The 24,665-nt window shown below is 63.8% G+C and overlaps 3 protein-coding genes across 6 annotated transcripts; 2 read left to right on the top strand and 1 right to left on the bottom strand.

Moving 5' to 3' along the window:
* Positions 1 to 1,788: 1,788 nt before the first annotated feature.
* Positions 1,789 to 12,369, bottom strand: LOC135974879 (FK506-binding protein-like). 4 transcript variants are annotated; one of them, XM_065564013.1, is made up of 2 exons: positions 12,251 to 12,369; positions 1,789 to 3,513 (listed from the first exon to the last, which is right to left on the bottom strand). In XM_065564013.1, exons 1-2 carry the CDS (start codon positions 12,292 to 12,294, stop codon positions 2,499 to 2,501), a joined length of 1,059 nt encoding a protein of 352 aa, XP_065420085.1. In that variant the 5' UTR covers positions 12,295 to 12,369; the 3' UTR covers positions 1,789 to 2,498. The 4 variants fall into 4 exon arrangements, with proteins under 4 accessions (XP_065420085.1, XP_065420087.1, XP_065420088.1 ...); XM_065564015.1 differs by lacking the exon at positions 12,251 to 12,369 and adding an exon at positions 8,182 to 8,314 and having other exon boundaries at positions 1,792 to 3,513; XM_065564016.1 differs by lacking the exon at positions 12,251 to 12,369 and adding an exon at positions 4,920 to 5,036 and having other exon boundaries at positions 1,792 to 3,513.
* Positions 8,406 to 16,590, top strand: LOC101948982 (cyclic AMP-dependent transcription factor ATF-6 beta). The gene is made up of 16 exons (XM_065564007.1): positions 8,406 to 8,563; positions 9,256 to 9,332; positions 9,545 to 9,626; positions 9,890 to 9,981; positions 10,079 to 10,220; positions 10,443 to 10,619; positions 10,745 to 10,932; positions 11,603 to 11,788; positions 13,057 to 13,148; positions 13,458 to 13,622; positions 13,695 to 13,802; positions 14,151 to 14,238; positions 14,473 to 14,543; positions 14,658 to 14,769; positions 15,021 to 15,105; positions 15,647 to 16,590. The coding sequence occupies exons 1-16, from the start codon at positions 8,479 to 8,481 to the stop codon at positions 15,880 to 15,882; spliced, it is 1,986 nt and encodes a 661-aa protein (XP_065420079.1). The 5' UTR covers positions 8,406 to 8,478; the 3' UTR covers positions 15,883 to 16,590.
* Positions 16,591 to 16,728: 138 nt separating this feature from the next.
* Positions 16,729 to 23,535, top strand: LOC135974833 (neurogenic locus notch homolog protein 4-like). The gene is made up of 5 exons (XM_065563857.1): positions 16,729 to 16,913; positions 20,768 to 20,843; positions 20,958 to 21,226; positions 21,409 to 21,747; positions 23,405 to 23,535. The coding sequence occupies exons 1-5, from the start codon at positions 16,874 to 16,876 to the stop codon at positions 23,533 to 23,535; spliced, it is 855 nt and encodes a 284-aa protein (XP_065419929.1). The 5' UTR covers positions 16,729 to 16,873.
* The last annotated feature ends 1,130 nt before the right edge of the window (positions 23,536 to 24,665 follow it).

The following is a 24,665-nucleotide window of genomic DNA, read 5'->3' as shown; positions in this document are numbered from 1 at the left end:
CTCTAGGGGGCGCCGGCTCCCACCCGGCCCCAGGGCAGGGACTGGCTGGCTCAGGGGGGCAGGGAATGGGGCAGGGGCCTGTCCCCTCTAGGGGGCGCTGGCTGCCCCCCGGCCTGGTGGAAGGGGGCTGGCTGGGGGAGTGGGGCAGTGGGTGGGGGGTGTTACACAGGTGACAGAAGGAAATATTGAAGCCCGTAGTGCTGCCCCCCTGTTCCCCACCCCGTCGCCCCCCTCCGGCCCCGATATCCCTCCCCCAGCCCCATTGACCCACCTCGCTGCTCCCCCAGTCCCTGAGCAGCTCCGTCTGCCCCCATGTCCCCCACCCCCGCTTTCCCTCCCTGGCTCCCGGATACCTCCCCCAGCCCCCCATCCCGAGTCCCCCTCCCCCTCCCTCAGTTCCCTTCTCTGTGTCCCTGTAGGGCCCCCATCCACCCCCAGCATCCTGGAGCTTTGATGTATCCATGGTGACGGTTGCCTGGCTGCGGCAGGATGGAGGGACCATGTGATGGCTCCCGGCATGTAGGGCCAGGGAGGGGGAGGCAGCTGGGGGGTGGGGACTTGTCACAGACAAGCAGAGTTGGGGGGGGCAGGGCTGGTCTGGCAAGGGCTGCAGGTCGGGAGTGAGGGGCACCGGCAGAGCTGGGGGGGGGCAGGGCTGGGCTAGCAGGGGCTGCGGGTCGGGAGTGAGGGGCACCGGCAGAGCTGTGGGGGGCAGGGCTGGGCTGGGGCTGCGGGTCGGGAGTGAGGGGCACCGGCAGAGCTGGGGGGGGGCAGGGCCGGGCTGGCGGGGGCTGTGGGTCAGGAGTGAGGGGCACCGGCAGAGCTGGGGGGCAGGGCTGGGCTGGCAGGGGCTGCGGGTCGGGAGTGAGGGGCATCGGCAGGGCTGGGGGGGGCAGGGCTGACCGGGGCTGCGGGTCGGGAGTGAGGGGCACCGGCAGGGCTGGGCTGGCCGGGGCTGCGGGTCGGGAGTGAGGGGCACCGGCAGGGCTGGGGGGGGCAGGGCTGACCGGGGCTGCGGGTCGGGAGTGAGGGGCATCGGCAGGGCTGGGGGGGGGCCCAGGGCTGGGCTGGCAGGGGCTGCGGGTCGGGAGTGAGGGGCACCGGCAGGGCTGGGGGGGGCAGGGCTGACCGGGGCTGCGGGTCGGGAGTGAGGGGCATCGGCAGGGCTGGGGGGGGCCCAGGGCTGGGCTGGCAGGGGCTGCGGGTCGGGAGTGAGGGGCACCGGCAGGGCTGACCGGGGCTGCGGGTCGGGAGTGAGGGGCACCGGCAGGGCTGGGCTGGCCGGGGCTGCGGGTCGGGAGTGAGGGGCACCGGCAGGGCTGGGCTGACCGGGGCTGCGGGTCGGGAGTGAGGGGCACCGGCAGGGCTGGGGGGGGCAGGGCTGACCGGGGCTGCGGGTCGGGAGTGAGGGGCATCGGCAGGGCTGGGGGGGGCCCAGGGCTGGGCTGGCAGGGGCTGCGGGTCGGGAGTGAGGGGCACCGGCAGGGCTGACCGGGGCTGCGGGTGGGGAGTGAGGGGCACCGGCAGGGCTGACCGGGGCTGCGGGTCGGGAGTGAGGGGCACCGGCAGGGCTGGGCTGACCGGGGCTGCGGGTCGGGAGTGAGGGGCACCGGCAGGGCTAGGCTGGCCGGGGCTGCGGGTCGGGAGTGAGGGGCGCTCTCCCAGGCGTGGGTGAAGGGCTCCGAGGTGGATTTGGGGCCTGCTGCACCTCCCGCCGCCTGGCCCACGCGGGGCCCCCCATGCCCTGGGACAGGCCCCATTAACCGGCGCAGCGGCTGGGGGCTGCAGATGGAGCCCTGCTGCCTGCCAGCATCCCTCCGTGACCTCTGCCCTCTGACCCGGCCACGGTAACGGTGCCTGTGACCTTCCCACGGAGCTGAAGTTGGAGTGTCAGCCAGTGTCCATGACCTCTGACCTGACAGCCTGATTGGCTCCCTCCTCAGCACCTGCCCTTGGACCCAGGCCACCCAGAGCACAACCAATGGACCTGGCCACTTCCTGTGACCTTTGACCCTACACGTGCCACTTTTCTTTGGTTCCGTCCACACTTGACCTTTGACCCAACCCCACCAGGGATTGGCCAACTAGCCCGGACTGATGACCTTTGACCCAAAATGGCACCTGAGGCCTCAGGCCTTCGACCTGGGTGCGAGCAAGCAGGAAAAGGCCTCAACTCCCAGTGACCTCTGACCCCAGGGCGCTGCCCCCTGACCCCGGCACATCCCGCTGTCCAACCGGCAGCCAATCGGAACGGCCGGACCACAACCTTTGACCTGCTCCCAACTTCGTGATTTTCTTGTTTCAACAACAAGATTTCTTTGTATTTTAAGAAATTAATTTTATTATCGAAACTGACAATTATTGTGGGCCCGGGCCCCATTCCCCCCCCAAGCCAGCCAGTCCCCGCCCTGGGGCCGGATGGGAGCCGGCGCCCCATAGAGGGGAAGGGCCCCCTGCCCCACCCCACATGCAGGGTCCAGGCTCTGTCCCTGCCGCGCTCAGGAGAAGAGCTTGCTCATGGCCCGAGCCAGGCGGGCGTCCCGCTCCCGCGCCCGCTGCCCCACCCTGTCCAGCTCCCTGCGGGCGGCCGTGTTCCCCGGCTCAGCCACCAGCACCCCCCGGAAATCCTCGGCCGCCCCCTCCAGGTCGTTCATGGCGGCGCGGGCCAGGCCGCGGCGGTACCGGGCCTTGGCGTGTTGGGGCCACAGCGCCAGCGCCTTGGTGCAGTTGCGGGCGGCGTGGGCTGGCTGGGTGAGCCGCAGCTGGCAGGCGGCCAGGTTGGCGTGCAGGTCGGCCCGAAGGCGGGCGTGCTCTGGGTCCAGGGGCACCGGGCCGGCGGCGATGGCCAGCTGCAGGGCCCGGGCATAGCGCCGGGCGGCCGCCCCCACCTCGCCAGCCCGGTAGCGCTCCGAGCCGCGCTCCTTGTGCCGCAGGGCCAGTGCCCACTTCTCCGCTGGGTCCAGCTGCCAGGGCTCCGGGGCCGGGGTGAAGGAGGCCAGGTGCAGCCCCAGGACGGCCCCGTCCGGGCCCCGCAGCTCGGCCCGCTCCCCCGGCCCCATGGTCTCCAGGCAAGCGTCCACCAGGCCGTCCCAGGCGCCGTCCCCCTCCCCCAGCTCCAGCTGGGCCCAGCGGTTGGCTGGGTACCCCAGGGGTGCCCCCGGCGGCGCCTCCAGGAAGACCTGGCACAGGGCGCCCAGCGTCGGCTTGTCCAGTCCCGCGCCCGGCTGCAGGATCTGCTTGGCGAAGGCGCCGTCCGGTGCCACCCAGGCGTCCGCTGGCTGACTGGGCGCCTGCAGGTTCTCTCTCTGGTCCTCTTCTGGCCCCGCGCCCTGGGGCTCAGCGCCTCTGCTGGCACCACTCATCCCATTGGCTGCTCCGCTGCCCTCTGCCTTCCCATTGGCTACTGCCGGTGCCTCCATCTGCCCTTGGCCAAGCAGGGAGTGCGGGGGTCTGGCTTGGCACCCCCAAGAGGTGAAGCCAGGCAGGGTTGGGGGGTTCAGGGACGGGCAGCTCCTGTGAACCAGAGGGCAGGGGAAACGGATCAGAAAGAACCCAGGAGTCCTGGCTCCCAGCCCCCCCAGTAAACCACTAGACCCCCACCCCAAGAACCCAGGTGTTCTGGCTCCCAGCCGCCCCCAAGAGAACCCAGGAGTCCTGGCTCCCAGCCCTCCCCCCTCAAGAGAACCTGGGCGTCCTGTCTCCCAGTCCCCTCACTAATCCACTAGACCACTCCCCCCAAAGAACCTAGGAGACCGGCTCCCATCTCCCCGCCCAAGAAAACTCAGGCATCCTGGCTCCCAGCCCCCTCCCCTAATCTGCTAGACACCCCCCCATCCCCCACGACAACCCAGGCATCCGGGCTCCCAGCCCCCCCTCTAACCCAGTAGATCCCCCCTAAAAGAACCCAGGAGTCCTGGCTCCAAGCCCTCCCCCCTCAAGAGAACCCAGGAGTCCTGGTTCCCAGCCCCGCCCAGTAAACCACTAGACCCCCAGCCGGAGAACCCAGGTGTTCTGGCTCCCAGCCCCCTCCCCTAATCTGCTAGACCACCCCCCGCCCCAAGAATCCAGGCATCTGGGCTCCTAGCCCCTCCCCTCGAGAAAACCCAGAAGTCCTGGCTCCAAGCCCTCCCCCCTCAAGAGAACCCAGGCGTCCTGGCTCCCAGCCCCCACACAGAGAACCCAGGAGTCCTGGCTCCCTCCCCCGCTCGGGCTGTGCTGTCTGTCTCTGCCCTGCTCCCTCGCTCCTCCCTGCCCAGCTGTGCCCCCTTGGCCCCCCCCTCACCCCAGGCGGGGGGCGCAGACTGGGGGGATCCAGCTGCGCTCTGGCCCCGCTCCTCCGGCTTCCCCCCGCCGCCCCCCCTTGTCTTTGCATCACTTCCTGGGGGCGGCCCCGCTAGGCCGCAGCCTGCCTCGATTAGCCAGGCTGAGCCGTGTGGGGAGGGGCCAGGCCCAGACCCTCCCTGCCCCCCACAAGGGAAAGGGGGCTGGGACCCCGGGCTCCATCAGTGTGTTAAGAAGCAGCAAACGATTGGGGGCGCTGGGGGGGGGGTCTCCCCCCCAAATCCCTCTGCCCCTGGGCACTGGGGTTGGCCAAACAAGATGGCTGCCGGTGGCTGACCCTGCGTGGGGGGGGCTAGGTTGCAGCTGGGGAGATCGGGGACGCACCCCAAGATTGAGGGGGGCAAAGGGGGTGCAGATGTGGATGGGGAAGAAGGGGCTGTTGGGAGGGATGGGGAAGAGGGGGGGATTCAGGGGTGGGGGAGGGCAGGAATGGGGGGATAGGGAGGGTGGGTCCTGGGGTGCTGGGATTGGGGGGTAGATCGTACCCCACCTGTGCGGGACCAGGGGGAGGGGAAGCAGGAGTGAGAACCCCCCCCGGGGGCCAGGGAAAGATGGGGTAAAGGGAGGGGAGACCGTACCCCTAATTCAGGAGTGTGAACCCAGGTGTCCAGGGAAGATGGAGTTTTTTAGGGGGCTCTGTACCCCCTAATTCAGGGCGAGGGAGGGGTGCGAACCCAGGCATCCAGGAGAGACAGGGTTAAGTATTCATTAGTTCACCCCTTGATCCACACTCGCGAGGGGGAGGGGGGGTTATGAACCCAGGTGTCGGGGGGGGGCTAGCAGAGGGGGCAGCATTGAAGACTACATTTCCCAGAATCCCCTGCTCTCCCTCCCCCTCCCCCTCCCGCTTTATTTCCATGCCGCTTACGTCAGCGCCCAGCTGGGTCCGGCATGGTCTGACTGGTCATTGGGGGTGAGTGGGGGGCCCGGGGGCCCCGGGAAAGCTGCGGGGTGGTGGGAAGGGGGGCCCGGGGGGCACTAGGCAGGGTCTGGGGGGTGCTGGCGAGTAGGGATCCGGGGGGATGGAAAAGGGGGTGCACTGCGCCCCCAGATCACCCCTCAATGAGCCCCCGTCTCTCTCCCAGCAGCTTGCCGCTATGTGGGGCGGCAAATCGCCTCGGCTCTGCGTCGGGACGACCCTGGGGCGCCCCTGCCCCCCAGCCGGCGCAAGGACCTAGGTAAGTGCACCCCCTTTCTTTGCTGGTGGGCCCCTGTCCCCACGCAGCCCCCTTGGAAGCAATCTGAGTCCCTGTGGGGTGCCCCACCCCTGTGAACTGCACCCCAAAGCTTCCCAGTCTGCCCTCGAAGGATCCCCAGTTCTGCACCCTAAAATCCCCTCCTCCGTCCCCAGGAAGCTGCCCCTCTATGCCTGTACCCCCTAACTCCTATGCCCTCTTGTCGGTACACCCCAACTCTTGGGGTCCCCAGTTCATGCCCCCAAATGGTCCTGAATTCCCTCACTGGATCACACCATTATCAGCACCCCAAACTCCCCCATTCTAATGCTGAACCCCCTTTTCCAGCACCCCAGTTCACCCATAATACACTCACAGGGCACCCGTTTATGTAGCACCCCTACCTAAACAAGAGAGTGCACCCCACTGGCTGGACCCTGAGTCCCCCCCCAATCTCCCCCACCTCCCTACAGCTCACCCCCAAAACTCCCTGATCTACACTTCCAATATGTAGCTGTTCTGTACCCCTAATTTGGCCTTCACCTTGTCCTGCACCCCAGTTTTCACCCATTTTGTTCCCAATCCCTCCCTGATTTTGTGAGGGCCCCTTTGTCCACCCCCAAAGTCTCCTATCTATGGGCAGAGATTCCCCCTTTTCCGAACCTCCAAAATTCTCTATATTCATAAAGTGTCTTCCTGATTCTACCCCCCTCCCCCCAAATTTCAGATCTCTTTGTAGAGATTCTCCCTCTTCTACACCTCAAAACTGAAGCTGTACCCCAGAATCCTTTAACATCTTTCTGGGGCCCACTGACCTGTTCTGCATCTATTCGGTATCCCCAAATCTTTCCATCATTTGGGGGAGTCTCTTGTTCCAAACCCTCAAACTGACCTACACCATCCAGATCTTTGTTAGGGTTTCCCACTCTTGTGTACCCTGATTTTTGGTCTCCCTGCACCACAAAATGCCTCCTAATCTCTGGGGTTCCCAATTCTGCACCCCAAAATCACTCCACATCTTTGCAAAATGCAATCCCTCTAGGTCCCTCATATCCTGCCATATCTGGAAATCACCTCCGTTCTACCATCCTGAAACTCCTCTGTTCTGCTCTTTGTGTGCACCCCAAAACTTTCACTGCTTCAAGGTGCTACCTCCTAGCACACCCCACAATATATCAGTGATTTCTGGCCCCCCCCAATATATTGGGAGAGCACATCCCACTGGGAGACTGTCAGGGACAATGTTGGGAGTACAGTGGATTTTGGGGGTGCCTGTTAACACCCCAAGTAACTCTCTAGGTACCCCTCTTTCTTCCCCCCATAGGTGACAAGAAAGATGTAACCCCTCGGCCAGTGGTGGCTCCGTTGGACTCTGTCCCCCTGGGGTGCACTCCCCAGGTCCCAGCAGAACGGGGGGCACCGGGACGGCCCTCCTGAGGCTCACAGTGGGGTTGGCGAGGGGCGAATGACGGTTCATCTGGCAACTCCCAGAGTCGTGGGCAGCGGACGGACCCGAGACACCGACCCCCCCGACCCCACTGTAACCCAAAAAGGAATTCAGAATAAATAGGTTTCAGAGGCCACTGTGCAAAAGCGCCAAGTGAGGGGTTCTTGTTGGATTGGAGCTGCTGGGGGACTGGCTGGCTCAGGGGGGTGGGAAATGGGGCATGGGACCTGTCCCCTCTAGGGGGCATCGGTTCCCACCCGGCCCCAGGGCAGGGACTGGCTGGCTCAGGGGGATGGGGAATGGGGCAGGGGCCTGTCCCATCTAGGGGGCGTCGGTTCCCATCTGGCCCCAGGGCAGGGACTGGCTGGCTCAGCGGGGCGGGGGCCTGTCCCATCTAGGGGGTGTCGGTTCCCATCTGGCCCCAGGGCAGGGACTGGCTGGCTCAGGGGGATGGGGAATGGGGAATGGGGCAGGGGCCTGTCCCATCTAGGGGGTGTTGGTTCCCATCTGGCCCCAGGGCAGGGACTGGCTGGCTCAGGGGGGCGGGGAATGGGGCACAGGACCTGTCCCCTCTAGGGGGCGCCGGCTCCCACTCGGCCCCAGGGCAGGGACTGGCTGGCTCAGGGGGACGGGGAGTGGGGCACAGGACCTGTCCCATCTAGGGGGCGTCGGTTCCCATCTGGCCCCAGGGCAGGGACTGGCTGGCTCAGCGGGGCAGGGGCCTGTCCCCTCTAGGGGGCGCCGGCTCCCATCCGGCCCCAGGACAGGGATTGGCTGGCTCAGGGGGGCGGGGAATGGGGCAGGGGCATGTTCCCTCGAGGGGGTGAACTGATGATGTCATGCAGCCTTATGACATCACTGCTTGTGCTGTTGGCATAGTGTGATGTCACAGAGGGAGGGTGGTGATGTCAGCATATGGAATGTTGATGACATCACAGAAGGATGTGACCTCACCCACCGGCTCTGGCCTATAGGTGGGGGGTGGCTGAGTCCCTCTGGGAGCCGGCCTGGAGCATGAGTCGCTACTGGCCCTTTAAGGGGGACCGGAACTACACGTCCCAGGAGGCAGTGCGCCGCTGCGCACGCGTAGCTCGGACTTGGCGGGGGCAGTTGGGGGAGGGGGGGGTCTCAAAGCTACGCATGCGCTCTTTGGAGTGCTGTCCACACGCCGCATGTCCACCCCGCTTCGCGCATGCGCGTCGCTGTCTCCAAACTCACGCAGACGCGTCTCAGGCTCCTATAACTCAGGCAGGCGCAGGGAGAGGCTCCCGCCCTGTGAGCATGCGCCGTGCTGCGCGCCGCCCCAGTATCCCCGTTCCGCGCGTGCGCCGCTCTCGCCATGCTGCCGCGGCCACGCCCATTCCCGAAGATCGGAGCGGAAGTCGCTTCCCCGTTGGCTGATCTCGCTCGGGCCCCGCCTCCCGCGCGCTGTGATTGGCTGGCGCGGGCTGACTCGGCGCTGCGATTGGGTGGGGCGGTTGTCATGGCAGCCGGAGGGGGCGGGGCCGGGGGAAGATGGCGGCGCTGGCCCCGGAGCTGCTGCTCCTCCACGACTCGGGCCGGTTCCTGGCCGACAACCTGCTGAGCAGCGAGGACTGGGGTGGGCGGGGCTAGGGAGGGGTCTGCGGAGCGGCGGGGCGGGGCCAGGGGGTCTGACTGGCAGGAGCTTGGTGGGGTGAAGGGCTGGAGACTCGTTGGGGGCGGGGCCTGCAGGAGGGGGAGGGGCTGGGTGCCTGAGGGGCGGGGCCTGTAGGAGGGGGAAGGGCTGGGTGCCGGAGGGGGAGGGGCTTGCGGGGGAGGGGTGGGTGCATGAGGGGGCGGAGTCTGGGGGAGTGGGAGGGGATGGGTACCGGAGGGGGAGGGGCTTGGAACAGTGGGAGGGGCTGGGTGCCTGAGGGGGAGGGGCTGGGTGCCTGAGGGGGAGGGGCTGGAGGAGTGGGTTCCAGAGGGGAAGGGGCTGGGTGCCAGAGGGGGTGGAGCTTGCGGGGGAGGGGTGGGTGCATGAGGGGGCGGAGTCTGGGGGAGTGGGAGGGGATGGGTACCGGAGGGGGAGGGGCCTGTAGGAGGGGGAAGGGCTGGGTGCCGGAGAGGGAGTGGCTTGCGGGGGAGGGGTGGGTGCATGTGGGGGCGGAGTCTGGGGGAGTGGGAAGGGATGGGTACCGGAGGGGGAGGGGCCTGGAACAGTGGGAGGGGCTGGGTGCCTGAGGGGGAGGGGCTGGAGGAGTGGGGAGGGGCTGGAGGGGGAGGGGCCTGGAGGAAGGGGACTGACTCCCCCTTTCTTTCCGCCCCCAGATGCGGCTCTCTACAGCTGCCTGGACGATGGGGAGGAGCCCGCCGCCCTCTTCCCCTGCCTTGAGCCCAGTGCATTGGTGAGTCCTTCCCTCACCCTGCCCTGCCTGGGGGGTGCCCCCAGTGACCCGCCTGCTGCATAGCACCCCCACTCCCCATCCGCCCGGCAGCAGGGCCCCAGCTCCCCCTCAGAGCAGGGCCCTCTGTACACTGGGGGCTGCCGGACTGGACCCCGGAGAGATACACGGGTTACCCCCCACTTCACCCTTCATTTCCCCCCTTCCCCCTGCAGTTTGACGACGGTTTCGACCTGGGCATGGACACCAGCCCCCCAGAGCCGCCGTGGGACCAGATGCCAACCAGCCTCTTCCCGGGTGAGCCCAGCCTCCTCCCAGCATTAGGGACAGATGGTGAGGTGGGGTGGAGGGATATTTTTGTGCAATGGGGCTGCCCTGGGGTGGGTGGACGTAGGGGGCGGAGGGATATTTGTGTGCAATGGGGCTGCCCTGGGGTGGGTGGACGTAGGGGGCGGAGGGATATCCATGTGCAATGGGGCTGCCCTGGGGCGGGTGGACGTAGGGGGCGGAGGGATGTCTGTGAGGGACTATTTTCTAACCCCTTTCCATCCCCCGCGCAGACCTCCAGGTGAAGTCCGAGCCCGTGTCCCCCGCTTCCTCCCACAGCTCAGACTCCTCCATCCTCTCCATGACCCCCGACCCCACGAGACAGGTACGTGCCCCCCCCCCTTGGCCTGGGAGACGTCCCCAGCCCCCGCACTCAGCTCTGTGCCCCCCTGGCCCCCACACTCAGCTGTGGCTCCCCCCAGGCCGCAAGCCCAGACGACGTGATGGGAGTGAAAGCCGAGCACCCCCCGACCCCACCCTGCATGTTTGGGGATGTCCTGGCCCCCCCAGTTGGCACCGTCCAGATCAACCTTCTGCCAGCGCCGGAGACACAGACAACGCCAGGTAACCAGTGCTGGAGGGTAGGGTCTGACTGTGGGGGAGGGTCTCTGGCGACTCCAGGCCCGGCTAACGGGGAGCTGGGGGAGCGGGGCGAGGGGCTGGCTCTGTGGGGGAGCGCTGGGGGCGTGGGGCGAGGGGCTGGCTCTGCGGGGGGCACTGGGGGCGCAGGGCGAGGGGCTGTCTCTGCGGGGGGCGCTGGGGGAAGTACATTGCACTCTCTCACAGGGAAGCCAGTGACTCCCATCAAGGCTGAGTCGATCCTGAGCCGGAAGCCACCCATCCAGCCAAAGCCGGTGGTGGTGGCCACCGTCCCGGTGCAGCCCGCGGCCACCCCCAGCCCCACCATCCTACTGCAGACGGTGCCGGGGGCCCAGCCGCAGCCCCTCAAGCCAGCCATCACAGGTACGGGCACAGGGCTGGTCCCCTCTAGGGGGCGCCCCAGGGCAGGAATTGGCTGGCTTGGGGCGGGGGCGTGGGACTCGGGGCTGGTGCGTGTGTGGGACACTGACCCACATCCCTCCCCGCAGTCCCAGCACCGTCTGTCGTCATCTCCCAGAGCGACCTCCTGCACCTCCCGCTCTCGGGGCTCCTCAAGGTGCAGCCCCCGGGGAAGGAGGGCCCCCCGGCCAGGCTCCCCCCCAGCGCCCCCAAACCCGAGGCCAAAACCATCGTCCCGGCCCCGAGCCAGCTCGGACCCTGCAACCCAGAGATTGACGTGAGTAACAGAGTGCGGCCGGTGCTCCTCACTCCCGACCCGCAGCCTCTGCTAGCCTAGCCCAGCCCTGCCCACCCCATCTCTGCCAGTGCCCCTCACTCCTGACCTGCAGCCCCCTGCCAGCCCAGTCCTGCCCCTCCATCTCTGCCGGTGCCCCTCACGCCCGACCCGCAGCCCCTGCCAGCCCAGTCCTGCCCCTCCAGCTCTGCTGGTGCCCCTCACTCTCAAACCGCAGCCCCTGCTAGCCCAGCCCACCCCGTCTCTGCCAGTGCCCCTCACTCCTGACCTGCAGCCCCCTGCCAGCCCAGTCCTGCCCCTCCAGCTCTGCCGGTGCCCCTCACGCCCGACCCGCAGCCCCTGCCAGCCCAGTCCTGCCCCTCCAGCTCTGCTGGTGCCCCTCACTCTCAAACCGCAGCCCCTGCTAGCCCAGCCCACCCCGTCTCTGCCAGTGCCCCTCACTCCTGACCTGCAGCCCCCTGCCAGCCCAGTCCTGCCCCTCCAGCTCTGCCGGTGCCCCTCACTCCCGACCCGCAGCCCCCGCTAGCCCAGCCCCACCCCCTCAGCTCTGCCGGTGCCCCTCACGCCCGACCCGGAGCCCCTGCTAGCCCAGCCCCCCCGTGCCCCTCACTCCTGCCCCACAGCCCCCCCTTTCTGCCTGCCCCGGCCCCAGGTGAAGGTGCTGAAGCGGCAGCAGCGGATGATCAAGAACCGGGAGTCGGCCTGCCAGTCGCGCCGCAAGAAGAAGGAGTACCTGCAGGGGCTGGAGTGCCGCCTGCGGGAGGCGCTGGCTGAGAACGAGCGGCTACGGCGGGAGAACACCCTGCTGCGGCGCCGGCTGGACTGCGTCCTGGGCGAGGTGAGCGCCCCCCGCAGGCGAGCCAGGGCAGGGCACCACGGGGGCTGCGCTCTGCCGGGTGGGTCACAATGGTACATTCCAACACCAAGCATCCCCCCCATTTTGATACATAATGGTACATCCCAGCAATCAGCTCTTTCCCCCATCCCAGCACAAAGCACCCCCCCCTCATGCAGGGATCATAATGGTACATTCTAACACCAAGCTACTCCTCATGTCATAATGGTACATTCTTGCAGGCACAGTATCTTCCTCCCCCCATCATAATGGTACATTTCAGCAGTAAACTGCTCCCCCCAGTTAATATTCATGGTGGTACATCCCATAACCCCCCCAGGGGTCATGGTAATATATGTAGTAGCAGGCAGAACAGGACCATAATGGTACATCCCTGCAAGGTGCTGTTCCCCCCTTCCCCATGTAGAGTTCATAATGGTACATTCTAAATCCCTTCCCCCCTACCTCAGAGGTGATAATGGTAGATGCTTTCTGCTGGGATGTCCCATTATGATCCCTTTCGGGGGGGGGGGGGGGACTGTTCATATTGTCTGTTTCTGGGATGTTCCATTGTGGCCCATGTGGAGGGGGAAGGGAGCAACCCCCTTGTGGGACATTCCATTGTCTGTGGGGTGGGGGCGGGCGCTATGGCCCCTGTGAGAGTAAGGGATTGTGAAGTCTCCTCCTGGGATGTTCCATTAGCTCCATGGTGTGGGGGGGGGAATTGCTTTCTGGAGAATTCCATTAGCAGTGTATCCTGGGAGACTCCATTATGATCTCTGGGGGGAGGGAGATTGAGAACCTTTAGGGATGTACCATTATATTCCTTGTAAAAGGGGAGTTTAGGCCGTCCCATTGGGATATTCCATTAACACCCCTAGAGGGTGGGAGCACCAAACTTTGGGAGGGGTGTTTCATTATGATAGTAACAGTGCGGGGAGCTGGAAAATTTTGTTTCCTGCTAGGAGGTTCCATTATAGTGTGTGGGGGGGTGTGTCTCTCTGGTAGGATGTTCCTTTATGATAGCAATTTTGGCGGAGGGGAGTCAGTAGGACATACCATTGTAGGGGTGGAGCTCTGGCTGGGATGTACCATTATGATATGGGGTGGGAAGTTGGTGGGACATACCACCATGGCTGCCTGGTTTGGAGGGGGAGCGCTGCCTTTGGCTGGGATGTACCATTATGATATTGGGGGGGCAGCCCTTGTTGGGAGGGTGGTTTCGCTCGGACCGTACCATTCTGACACCCTTCTGCCCCCCTCGTCTCCAGAGCAGGGAGCTGAAGTTCAGCCCTGGGAACCGGAAGGTCGTTTGCGTCATGGTCGTGCTGCTCTTCATCGCCTTCAACTTCGGGCCCGTCAGGTGAGGCCCCGGGGGATTGTGGGTAACGTGTCCCAGCATCGCCCGGGAGCTCCCTCTGAGCCCCTTTATTGCACTGCCTACCTGCAGGGGATTGTGGGTAACGTGTCCCAGCATCCCCCGGGAGCTCCCTCTGAGCCCCTGTATTGCACTGCCTACCTGCAGGGGATTGTGGGTAACGTGTCCCAGCATCCCCCGGTACCCGCTCTCGTAGCCCCCGTATCACACTCCTGCCTGCAGGGGATTGTGGGTAACATGTTCCAGTCTTCCCTGGGAGCAGCCTTGCCTGTCTGACCCCTCCCTCCCCCCCAGCATCAGCGAGCAGAAGGCCGTGGAGACGGCGCCGCCCAGGCAAGGGGCGGGGGCCGGGCAGAGCCGCCGGCACCTGCTGGGTGTGGTGGAGCAGCCCCCGAAGGAGGAGCCGAGGGAGCTGCGGGAGGAGCTGGCCCCCACCAGCGTGGGCAAGACCAGGTTCAGGTAAGGGCATGGGGCTCCCCCACCCCCGCAGCTCCCCATAGCCGCCGGTGACGCTGCTCTCTGCTCCCCCAGGAACCTCACGGCCGCCCTCTCCGGCATGAAGGACCTGATGCTGCGGGACCTGGACAAGCTGTTCCTGGCGTCTGACTGCCGCCACTTCAACCGCACGGAGTCGCTCCGGTGGGTTCCCCAGGGCCTCCGGCGGGGACTGTGCATAACGTATCCCACAATCCCCTGGGGGCTGCCAACGTATGCCAATGGGCAGGGCCCCCCCCGTGTAAGGGATTGTGGGTAACATCTCCCAGAAGCCCCTGCAAACTGTCTTTGGACGGGCAGTAGCAGAGCTGCTGCAGTGAGGAATTGTGGGTAACGTATCCCAGACTTCCTCTGGGGAGCAGCCCCTTTAGTTCTGTGCACACATGAATGGAGCCCTGGCTGTGAGGCATTGTGGGTAACTTATCCCACAATCCCCCTGGGCACCGCCCCCGAGTCCCACTTTAACCCTTCCTCTCCCGCTCTGCCCCCCAGGCTGGCGGACGAGCTCAGCGGCTGGGTGCGTCGGCACCAGATCAACCGCAGGAAGCCCCTGCAGTCCCGCAAGCCACGCGCCAATCAGGTGAGGCCGGAGGGGCGGGACAAGCCAGGGTGACTCCACCCACTGGGGGAGGAGCCAAGTCTGTCCGTGTCTGGACTGCAGGGAGGGGGGGCTGGGAGCTGCCCGGGCCGCTACCCAGAATCCTGGGTGGTTTTACCCACAATCCTCTGGGGGTGCCAAGCGGCAGCCTTTGCTGGGCTGTTGCGGGGGTTCCCCGGTGCCCCCCACTGACCTTCTTCCCCATCTCGGTCACAGGAGTCGCCCCCGAGGAAGGTGCCCAGCCCATCGCGATACGTCCCAGCTAGCCCCCCCGAACGCCCAGAGAGGTAAGGGGCCCCCGGTCCCCCCAAAGCCAGCCAAGCCTCGCCCTGTACCCGGATCGGGGCCGGCATCCCCCACAGGGACAGGCCCTGTTCCCTGACGCCCGTCTCCGCTTTCAGGGACTCGCTGAGCGAGCTGCAGGTCTACCAGCGCCCCGACCGCACGGAGCACCACTTCATGGACGCCATCGACCGGCGGGAGGACACGTTCTACGTGGTCTCCTTCCGTAGGGTGAGCTGGGGGGCTGTGCCGCGGGGGCTCCCCCCGGGCAGTCAGGGCTCCCCATTGCCCCAGGGCAGCGCCAGGGGCTGTGCTGCAGGGGGCAGAGCGGGGGACAGCAGGGGGCTCTCCCCGGGCAGTCAGGGCTCCCCATGGCCCCAGGGCGGCGCTAGGGGCTGTGCTGCAGGGAGTGGGGCGGGGGCAGTGGGGGCGCTCTCTGCGTGTCTGTCTCTCATTCTGGTCTGTCTGTCTCCTGGCCCCAGGATCACCTGCTGCTCCCGGCCATCAGCCACAACAAAACCACCCGGCCCAAGATGTCGCTGGTGATGCCAGCCATGGCGCTGAATGGTATGGTCCTGGCTTCCTGTGCTTCGGAACCGCGATAACTGGCCCCCACGCCCCGCTCCAGAGCCAGCCGCCTCCCGGCGCTGGGCGAGGGGTCCCCGTATCACCCGCCCCGTCCCAGAGCCAGCCCCGCCCCAGCGCCGGGTCCCCGTATCACCCACCCCACCCCAGAGCCAGCTGCATCCCAGTGCCGGGCGAGGGGTCCCCGTATCACCTGCCCCGCCCCAGAGCCAGCCCCGCCCCAGCGCCGGGTCCCCGTATCACCCACCCCACCCCAGAGCCAGCCGCATCCCAGTGCCGGGCGAGGGGTCCCCGTGTCACCCACCCCGTCCCAGAGCCCACCGCGCCCCGGCACCGGGCGAGGGGTCCCCGTATCACTCGCCCCGCCCCAGAGCCAGCCTCTCCCCAGCGCCGGGTCCCCGTATCACCTGCCCTGCACCAGAGCCAGCCGCGTCCCGGCGCCGGGCGAGGGGTCCCCGTATCACCCGCCCTGCCCCAGAGCCAGCCGTGTCCCGGCACCGGGCTGACCCCCGTCTCTCCCCAGAGAGCCTGTACAACGCGTCGCGGGGCTTCGAGGTGATGATGCAGATCGACTGCGAGGTGATGGACACACGGGTGATTCACATCAAGAGCTCCACGGTGCCGCCCTTCCTGCGCCGCCCTCCGGCGCCCGACAACCGCACCCAGGCGCCCTCAGTGCAGCCCCGCCCGGGCCGAGGCCCCCTGCGCTCTGCCCGGCGCCCCCGCACCTTCTACCTCGGGGAGCAGGGCGAGGGCTAGCTACGCCCCTCGGCAAAGCCACGCCCACTCAAGATAGCCACGCCCACTCGGGGCTGGCCACGCCCCTTGGCAAGAGCCACGCCCGCCCGGGGCTAGACATGCCCCTTGGTGACAGACATGCCCACCTGGGCCTCGCCTTGCCCCCTGATATGCCATTTTGGCAATGGCCCCGCCCCTATGTGGCTAGCCCTGCCCCTATGTGGCTAGCCCCGCCCCTATTGGTACAGCCCCGCTTATGTTGAGGCTCATCCTGCCCCATTGTGGATAGCTCCTCCCACCTGAGCAGCACTAACCCCGCCCCTTTCAGAGAGCCCCTCCTCCCCGATGAGCCTAGCCCCGCCCCTTCAGTCACTGCCCCTTCCCCATGGGTGAGGGCTGGCCCTGCCCCTTAGTGACCACCCCTCCCACATGAGGCAGCACTTAGCCCCGCCCCCAGCCTAGGCGGGCTGGGGGACAGCGCTTGGACCCCCCCTTCCTTGGGGTGACCCCTCCCCGTGCTAGGACCTGGCCCCCATTCCCGTGGGGTGATCCTGCCCCCCACCCCCGTACTGCACTATCTTCCCCTGTGGATATTTATAGACTGGGGGGGCATGATGAGGGACCGGGGGGGCTCCCCTCCACAGGGCCCCCCCTTTTGTGGATCCCCCCAGCCGGATCCTGCCCCGGGGGCTTTTTTACATCTATAAATAAAAGCGAGAGGTGTCTGAACCGCCTGGCTCATGTCCTGTGGGGGGTGACCCCCAAACCCAGCAGTGCCCCAGTCTGGGCAGGTGACCCCACCCCTAGCGCCGCCCTGGGGCACGGGGGCAGCCCGGCCGGCTCTGGCCCCGCCGGTCGCTCTGCGGAGGGGTCCGTGCGGGGGCAGGGTGCTCCCGGGCTGGGGGGCAGGAAGGGGGCGGGTCCGGGTCCCTCCCTGCATTGTGGGTCAGGAAGCTCTGGACAATGGCCGGGCGGGGGCCGGGCTCGGGGCTGGGGGGCTCCGTGCTCAGCGATGGGGCCGCTGCTGCTGCTGCTGCTGCCGCTGGCCCGAGGTACGGGGGGGGAACCCGGGGGGGAGCAGGCTGGGGAGTGGGAGGCCCCCCCGGGAGCCCCCTGACTTATCTGGGCACCTGCTGCCTGGGGGTGGGCATGGCTGGCACCGTGTGTGTGTGTGTGTACGCGGCTGGCACCGTGTGTGTGTGTCTGTGTGTACCCCGCTGGCACCGTGTGTGTGGTTCTGTGTCTGTGTGTACCCGGCTGGCACTGTGTGTGTGTCTGTGTGTGTGTACACCCGGCTGGCACTGTGTGTGTGTCTGTGTGTGTACACCCGGCTGGCACCGTGTGTGTGTGTACACCTGGCTGGCATCGTGTGTGTGTCTGTGTGTGTGTACACCCGGCTGGCACTGTGTGTGTGTGTGTACACCTGGCTGGCATCGTGTGTGTGTCTGTGTGTGTGTACACCTGGCTGGCACTGTGTGTGTCTCTGTGTGTGTACACCCGGCTGGCACCGTGTGTGTGTGTACACCTGGCTGGCATCGTGTGTGTGTCTGTGTGTGTGTACACCTGGCTGGCACTGTGTGTGTCTCTGTGTGTGTACACCCGCCTGGCACCGTGTGTGTGTGTACACCTGGCTGGCATCGTGTGTGTGTCTGTGTGTGTGTACACCCGGCTGGCACTGTGTGTGTGTGTCTGTGTGTACCCGGCTGGCACTATGTGTGTGTGTACACCTGGCTGGCATCGTGTGTGTGTCTGTGTGTGTGTACACCTGGCTGGCACTGTGTGTGTCTCTGTGTGTGTACCTGGCTGGCACCGTGTGTGTTTGTGTGTGTGTGTACACCCGGCTGGCACTGTGTGTGTGTGTGTGTCCCCGGCTGGTACCGTGTGTGTGTGTCTGTGTGTACCTGGTGGGCACCGTGTGTGTGTGTGTGTGTGTACACCCGGCTGGCACCGCATGTGTAGTGGGGGTGATCGTTCCCCCCCCCCCGACTGATTCCCACGCTCAGCGCCCCCGCCCCGGAACCCCTCCCCGAGGTCCGGATGCCGCCGGGACAGTCAGAATCGGGAACAACAGGAAAACAACAGGAACTGGGGGGGCAGGATGCGGGGGGACTTGGGGAAGAGTGGGGGCGGATTAATAAAGAATTCAAAGGCTGCAGGGGGGGATAACTGGCGCCGTTCATTAGCCGGGGGGGGGGAAATCGGTGCCCAGTAGCGACAGGGCGGGGGATGCCCGTGCGCCCGCCTGCGATTATTGCCCATTAGTGAATGCAAATGAAGGAATTGCCGGGTGGGAATTTAATTGCACGGGGAGGCAAGAGGGAATTAATGGCAATGAAGGAACCGAGGTTAATTAATGGGCAGAGGGAGCCGGTGCCAAGGCGGGCAAGGGAGGGGAGAACAAATGCCAGGTAACGGGCGCCAGGGGCAGCGAGGGGGGGGCGTAATTAGTGCTGTTTAATTAAGGGGGAGTGGAGTGGCCAGTGTGCCAGGACTCCTGGGTTCCATCCCCAGCTCTGCCACTGCTGTGCTGGGTGACCTTGGCCAAGTTCCTTTCCCCGCCCCATGCCTCTGTTTCCCCATCTGTGCAATAGGGATTAAGAAGCCAACCTCCTTTGTACAGCTCCAAGCGCCTTATAACACAGGTGGGGCTCATTCTCCCCAGTGTCCAGGTGGGGAAACCGAGGCACTGAGGAGTGACTTGGCCAGTGAGTGAGTCCGGGGGTCGCGGGAGCCAGCCCTCCTTCAGTTGTTATAGTGCGGGTCTAATGCTGGGTCATGGTACCCCTGCCCTCCCCCCCGCCCTGTTGGATGTTGAGAGCTGCCACCTCGAGGGCCCGAAACCCGGGACGTCCGGGCTGATCCTGCGCCCCTGTAGCCGGGCCGCTGGCCATGCGCTGAGCACCTGGGTGCCTTTCCCGGCTGCTCAGACGAGGGCGATCCTGGGAACACCTGGGCGGGTGGCATAAGGCAGCAGTGGGCACCGGCAGGAGACTCCTGCGGGCACTGTGGCAAAGCAGGAGGGTTGTGAGGTAGCTCGTTGGGCGTTTCTGGGGTTCTGGGTTTTGAGGAGGTCCCAGGTGGGTGACGGACGCTGGCACCACGGTCTGGGGGGGGAGTGGCACCTCGCTGGCGAAGGATTGTGTCCAGCGGGTAAACACTGGCCTTGTCCTCACGTGGCCTCCCGGTTCTGCTCTCCTGGGACAGTCCCGAGGGTGGGGCCCTTGTCCCAGGATAAAGGGGCCTTTCGCCAGTGTGTGTGTGGAGGAGGCCCAGCAGTGGCCAGTCCTTGGGTGGCTTCAGGAGAAGAAATGGCACCAAGTCCTGTTTCCCAGGCGAGTTCCTGGCTGCGAAATCCCCCGCGCCTGCTCGCAGCCAGCCCTGTGCCCAAGGAGCTGGCGATGTATTGGGGGCCGTGTGTGTCTGTGTGGGGCAGGGCAGCGGGGGACGTTCTCAGGCCTGGGCCATAAAGCAGGTCAGATTCGATGCGCTAATGGGCCTGCAGGTCCGTGACGGCTCAAGCTCCCCTGTCCCCCGGCTTTGGGACAGAAACGCAGAGACCTCGAAATGCAGATGCTGGGGATGGGATGGGGGGGCAGGGTCATGGCGGCCGGGAAAGGCCCGTCTGGCTGTTTCCAACCGCTCCTTTCGCCCAGGTAAAATCGCGTCGTGTCCGCGTGCTCAGGGGGCGTCACTCCGCTTCCGTTTACACGGCCTAGTGACCACCACTGCTAGCGGCCACGTGAACGAGCCAGTGTCACATTGCGCTGGACTAGCTATTCGGTGCAACGCTAGTGAATGGTGCCCTAGTAAACAGAACCCCAGGGGTACGCTAGGGGGTGGTGTTACAGAGACTGCTCATTCATTACTGCCATTCTTATACGGAATGGCATATGCTAATATGAGAACTATTGTTTGAATATTTCATTTTTATATATATATATATATACACACACTAAACTGAAGAATATATACTATTATACTTAATATATGTTCTAATAAATATGAAATAGAATCGCTATTATATAAGTATAATATATTAAAATGGTCAATATAATAATCTAGTCTTAAAATTAATTATCTATTTGACATTTCATGTGATCTAGTCAGATCAAGCTATCAAGATTCAATAGAAGATCTATTGTGTTCATATTATAAGTATCTATTAAGTTGAAGATTAAAATATTGACGATACTATTTGCTGTTTATAATATTGTAATATATTTTACATATACAATTAGATTTCAAATATGGTTCATATTAAATATCTTATCAAATATATTTACATTCGAATCGCTCTCTAATATTTCAGTCGTGCGTATAATAGATTTATGAACGTTAAGGTTATTTTCATGTTGTCGTATTCCGTGTCCTATTATATTAAAATAATCCCGTGAACTCAGCTCCGTTCCGTGCTCTCGGCCCGGGGGGTGCAGTGTATGAAATCCGAACCCAGCCGAGGCGACACGTTTGAACGCTGTATCCTCTGACACGATGGATTTTCTGTCGCATTGTCAAGCTCCCCTGGGCTACGTCACACCCAGTATTCCATCATGTCATCCCATCCAGAACTGGAAACCAATTAACAGAAATGCTCGACCCCCCCCCCGGGCAGCTGCCCCCGTGCCTGGCAGGACTCCTGGGTTCTCTGTGCCCATAGTGGGGCCGGCTGGTTCGGTCCCCATTGGGAGATCCCCCGGCTGGGGGGCAGCGCGGAGCCGTCCCTGTGGGGGATTGGCTGCTTTATCCCGGGATAAGGGCGTCTGTACCGGGGACTTATCCCGGGATAAGGACCCCTGGGCGAGGTACAGCCGGGGCTCTGGGGTAGGGGTGGAGGGCTGGGGAGATGGGGTCTCCATGTCTGAGGGTGTTCTGACCCCCGCCGTCCGTCTGTCCACCCCCCACCCAGGTCTGACCTGCGCCCGGGATCCCTGCACGAACGGGGGCACCTGCCTGGCACACCCCGATGGGAGCCGCTCCTGCCTGTGAGTTGAGGGGAACCCAGGGGGAGGGAGCTGATTGGGGGGTTTTGGGGGGAGGGAAAATGGGGGGCTTAACTCCCTCTCCCCTCACTGGACTCCTGGGTTCTCTCTCCCCAGCTGCCCCCCCAGCTTTGTGGGGGAGTCGTGCCAGTTCCAGGACCCGTGCCGCCCTGGGCGCTGCCGGAATGGGGGCACCTGCTTCCCCCGGCTCTTCCACCCCTCGGTGCCCCCCACCTACACCTGCTCCTGCCCCCCAGGGTTCACCGGGGACGAGTGCCAGGGGGCCGTGGGCGACCCCTGCTTCCCCTCGCCCTGCCAGAAACGCGGCACCTGCCAGCGCCTGTCCAGCGCCCAGTACCGCTGCCTGTGCATGGAAGGATGGACAGGTAGGTGCCCGGACGCATGGGTTCTATCCCAGCTCTGGGAGGGGAGTGGGGGCTGGTGGTTAGAGCAGGGGGGTGGGGGGCTGGGAGCCAGGACTCCTGGGTTCTCTCCCCGGGTCTGGGAGGGGGGCGGGAGCCAGGACTCCTGGGTTCTCTCCGTGGCTCTGATGAGGGGTCCCGTCCAGGGAAGAACTGCCAGCTGATGGATTTCTGCCCCACCAACCCCTGCGCCAACGGGGGCACCTGCCTGCTCACCTACCCGCACATCGTGTGCCAGTGCCTGCCCGGCTTCGACGGCCACACCTGCCAGCATGACGTCAACGAGTGCTACCGGGACCCCGGGCCCTGCGCCAACGGGGGCACCTGTCTCAACAGCCTGGGCTCCTTCCGCTGCCTCTGCCCCCCCGGCTTCTCTGGCCCCCAGTGCCAGCACCGCGCCGGGCCCTGCTCCGCCGGGCTGTGTCTGCACGGCGGGACCTGCCGGCCCCTGCCCGGCGGCTTCCACGGCTGCCTGTGCCCGCCAGGTGGGGGCTGCGCCGCGGCAGGGGCGGGGGCTGGGGCTGGGCCGGGGGCGCCTTGCTGCACGTGGGGCCGACATTCAATATGGCCGCCGAGGTGACGTATCGTCCGCTGGTGCCCAATATGGCTGCCAGGCCCTGGCCCGTTCCTGTAGACTGGACTGTCCCAGTAGGGCCGCCCCATCGATTTCTCATCCCCCGGACAGGGCCAATCCAATATGGCCGCCACATTGAGATGCCTTCCACTAGACAGAACCAATCCAATATGGCCGCCCCATCGAGGCTGTGACGGTGCTGAGGTCATTCAATCAGGGTGAACTGCAAACAGACCGGGGCAGACAAACCCCCAACGCTGGTGGATCCTCCAGGGCTGAGATTTACCAACCAGCCCAAAACAGCTTCTATAGAACCTCCCTGGTTACTCAGACGTCCAAACAACGCAGTTCCCTTAAAGTACCCAGCGTCCGGCCTCCGTCCAGACGCACACGTCAGATACGATGGTGATTACTGAGAATCTGATCTCATCAGATACAAGAAAAGGTTCTTCCAACCCCAAAGGATCAGCTACATACCCAGGTCCAATGATAACTCAGATCTTACCCAAAATACACGTTATAGCCAATTCTTATTAACTAAACTAAAATTTATTAAAAAAGAAAAGGGAGAGAGTGTTGGTTAAAAGATCAATATACAGACAGACTTGAATTCAATTCTTGAGGTTCAGACACAGCAGAGATGAGCTTGTAGTTGCCAAAAGTCCTTTTAGAAATAGTCCAGAGGTTATAGTCCCATGTCCATATTCAGGGTGGCTCCAGTCAGTGACTGGGGATCTCAATCCTTGTGGCTTAAGGTTTCCCCCTCTTGAAACCCAAAGCAGATCTGAGATGAAGCAGGATCATGTCCCAGGGTTCTTACACATTTCCAGCAGCTGCTTGGCCTGAGAAAACAATAGACTTAACTCTGCTTCTTTTAAACATCCTGGCAATTAGCACAGGGTCATTTATCCATGAAACAGTTCAGATCCAGGTCACCACAACCTTCAAAGAGACCTAGAGACAATGACACTATTTCCCGCCAGTGTCTCCCTAAATGTTAATATCCCTGGTTTGGTCTTTGAATCGAAGCCCTAGCAATAGACAAGTCTTTGCTGACCCCCCAAGCCCTGAGCACACAGCTCCCGTCTCCCTAACGATGCGGCTGCGTTTCCCAGCTCTGCTCCTTCCCAGACCTTCCTAACGAGTCTCTGAAGTTGGGCCCTGGGGCAGGTGGGTGTTGGCGGGAACTGACTCTCTCTGGCCTGGCCCTGTCAGTGAGAGAAGAGATCACACTCAGAACGGCCCAGAGGCCCCTTCCCCTAGACAGACCAATCCAATATGGCCGCCATGTTCTTGGTTCCTCCCACCAGCTGTTATGTTCAACGGGGCCGTTATGGGACGGGGCTAATTAGAACCAGACCCGTTCCTGGGGGTGACTGGGAATGGGGGGGACTCGGTGTGGGGGGGTCAGCAGGCACCACCGGAGGCCAGTCTCCAGGATAGCCAACCTCCCCAGCCCCCTCCGCCCTGGAACCGTGGCTCCCAACATGGCTGCCCGCTGTGGAGGGGAGCGACTGCGGCTGAATTACCCCCCCCCCCCGGGGGCGTCTCTCTCTGTCCCCCCCCAGGGTACACGGGGCAGCTGTGTGAGGTGAACCCCGACGACTGCGTGGAGCACCACTGCCGGAACGGGGGGGCTTGCCAGGACGGGGTGGGGACGTACTCCTGCCTCTGCCCCCCCGGCTGGACGGGTGAGTAGGACACCCCCCATCCCTTACTAGGGACAGGACCCAGGCGTTCAGGCTCCCAGCCCCCCTGCTCTGACCCACCCATCCCCACTCCCCTCCCAGAGCCGGGGAGAGAACCCAGGAGTCCTGGCTCCCAGCCCCCCTGCTCTAACCACTAGATCCCACTCCCCTCCCAGAGCCAGGGAGAGAACCCAGGAGTTCTCATAGACTCATAGACTCATAGACTTTAAGGTCAGAAGGGACCATTATGATCATCTGGTCTGACCCCCTGCACGCTGCAGGCCATAAAACCATCCCCGCCCCTTCCCTGGACTCTGCTGCTGAAGTCCCCAATCCTGTTATTAGTGACCTCAATCGGCAGAGACCCTCCTGCTAGAGATCCCTGCCCCATGCTGCGGAGGAAGGCGAAAAACCTCCAGAGGCTCAGCCAATCTGCCCTGGAGGAAAATTCCTTCCCGACCCCAAATATGGCGATCAGTAAGACCCCGAGCATATAGGCAAGAGTCTCCATCCTGACCCCTTTTAGCCATTATGCTATTTACCTACCATTGCTTGGTTTTCCTTGACAACTATGTTTTACCATTAAACCATTCCCTCCATAAACTTATCTAACTTAATCTTAAAGCCAGACAAGTCCCTCGCCCCCACCGTTTCCCTCGGAAGGCCGTTCCAATATTTCACCCCTCTAACGGTCAGAAACCTTCGTCTAATTTCAAGCCTGAACTTCCCCACGGCCAGTTTATATCCATTCGTTCTCGTATCCACGTTAGTACTAAGCTGGAATAATTCATCTCCCTCCCTTGTATTAATCCCTCTAATATATTTAAAGATAGCAATCATATCCCCCCTCAGCCTTCGCTTGGTCAGACTAAACAACCCAAGCTCCTCTAGTCTCCTTTCATACGACAGGTTTTCCATTCCTCTGATCATCCTAGTGGCCCTTCTCTGCACCCGTTCCAGTTTGAGTTCATCTTTTTTAAACATGGGAGACCAGAACTGCACACAGTACTCCAAATGAGGTCTCACCAGCGCCTTGTACAACGGAAGCAGGACCTCCTTATCCCTACTAGATATACCTCGCCTAATGCATCCCAAGACAGCATTGGCTTTTTTCACCGCCACGTCACACTGTCGACTCATA

The sequence above is a fragment of the Chrysemys picta genome, chromosome 12 (genome assembly GCF_011386835.1).
Source record: "Chrysemys picta bellii isolate R12L10 chromosome 12, ASM1138683v2, whole genome shotgun sequence".
Taxonomy (NCBI): Eukaryota; Metazoa; Chordata; order Testudines; family Emydidae; genus Chrysemys; species Chrysemys picta.
The sequence above is the reverse complement of the archived record's forward strand: the minus strand, read 5'-3'. Positions and strand labels throughout refer to the sequence as shown.

What these genes read in the sequence shown, in the direction of transcription:
- LOC101948982 (XM_065564007.1), top strand. Translation starts at nt 8,479, where the DNA reads ATGGCGGCGCTGGCCCCGGAGCTGCTGCTCCTCCACGACTCGGGCCGG. An exon ending in TGGACTGCGTCCTGGGCGAG is followed by an intron (nt 11,789 to 13,056) that starts GTGAGCGCCCCC and finishes CCTCGTCTCCAG; the next exon opens with AGCAGGGAGCTGAAGTTCAG. An exon ending in GCAAGCCACGCGCCAATCAG is followed by an intron (nt 14,239 to 14,472) that starts GTGAGGCCGGAG and finishes TCTCGGTCACAG; the next exon opens with GAGTCGCCCCCGAGGAAGGT.
- LOC135974879 (XM_065564013.1), bottom strand. Translation starts at nt 12,294, where the DNA reads ATGGGACATCCCAGCAGAAAGCATCTACCATTATCACCTCTGAG. An exon ending in CTACCATTATCACCTCTGAG is followed by an intron (nt 3,514 to 12,250) that starts GTAGGGGGGAAG and finishes TCTGGTTCACAG; the next exon opens with GAGCTGCCCGTCCCTGAACC.
- LOC135974833 (XM_065563857.1), top strand. Translation starts at nt 16,874, where the DNA reads ATGGGGCCGCTGCTGCTGCTGCTGCTGCCGCTGGCCCGAG. An exon ending in GTGCATGGAAGGATGGACAG is followed by an intron (nt 21,227 to 21,408) that starts GTAGGTGCCCGG and finishes GGTCCCGTCCAG; the next exon opens with GGAAGAACTGCCAGCTGATG. An exon ending in CGGCTGCCTGTGCCCGCCAG is followed by an intron (nt 21,748 to 23,404) that starts GTGGGGGCTGCG and finishes GTCCCCCCCCAG; the next exon opens with GGTACACGGGGCAGCTGTGT.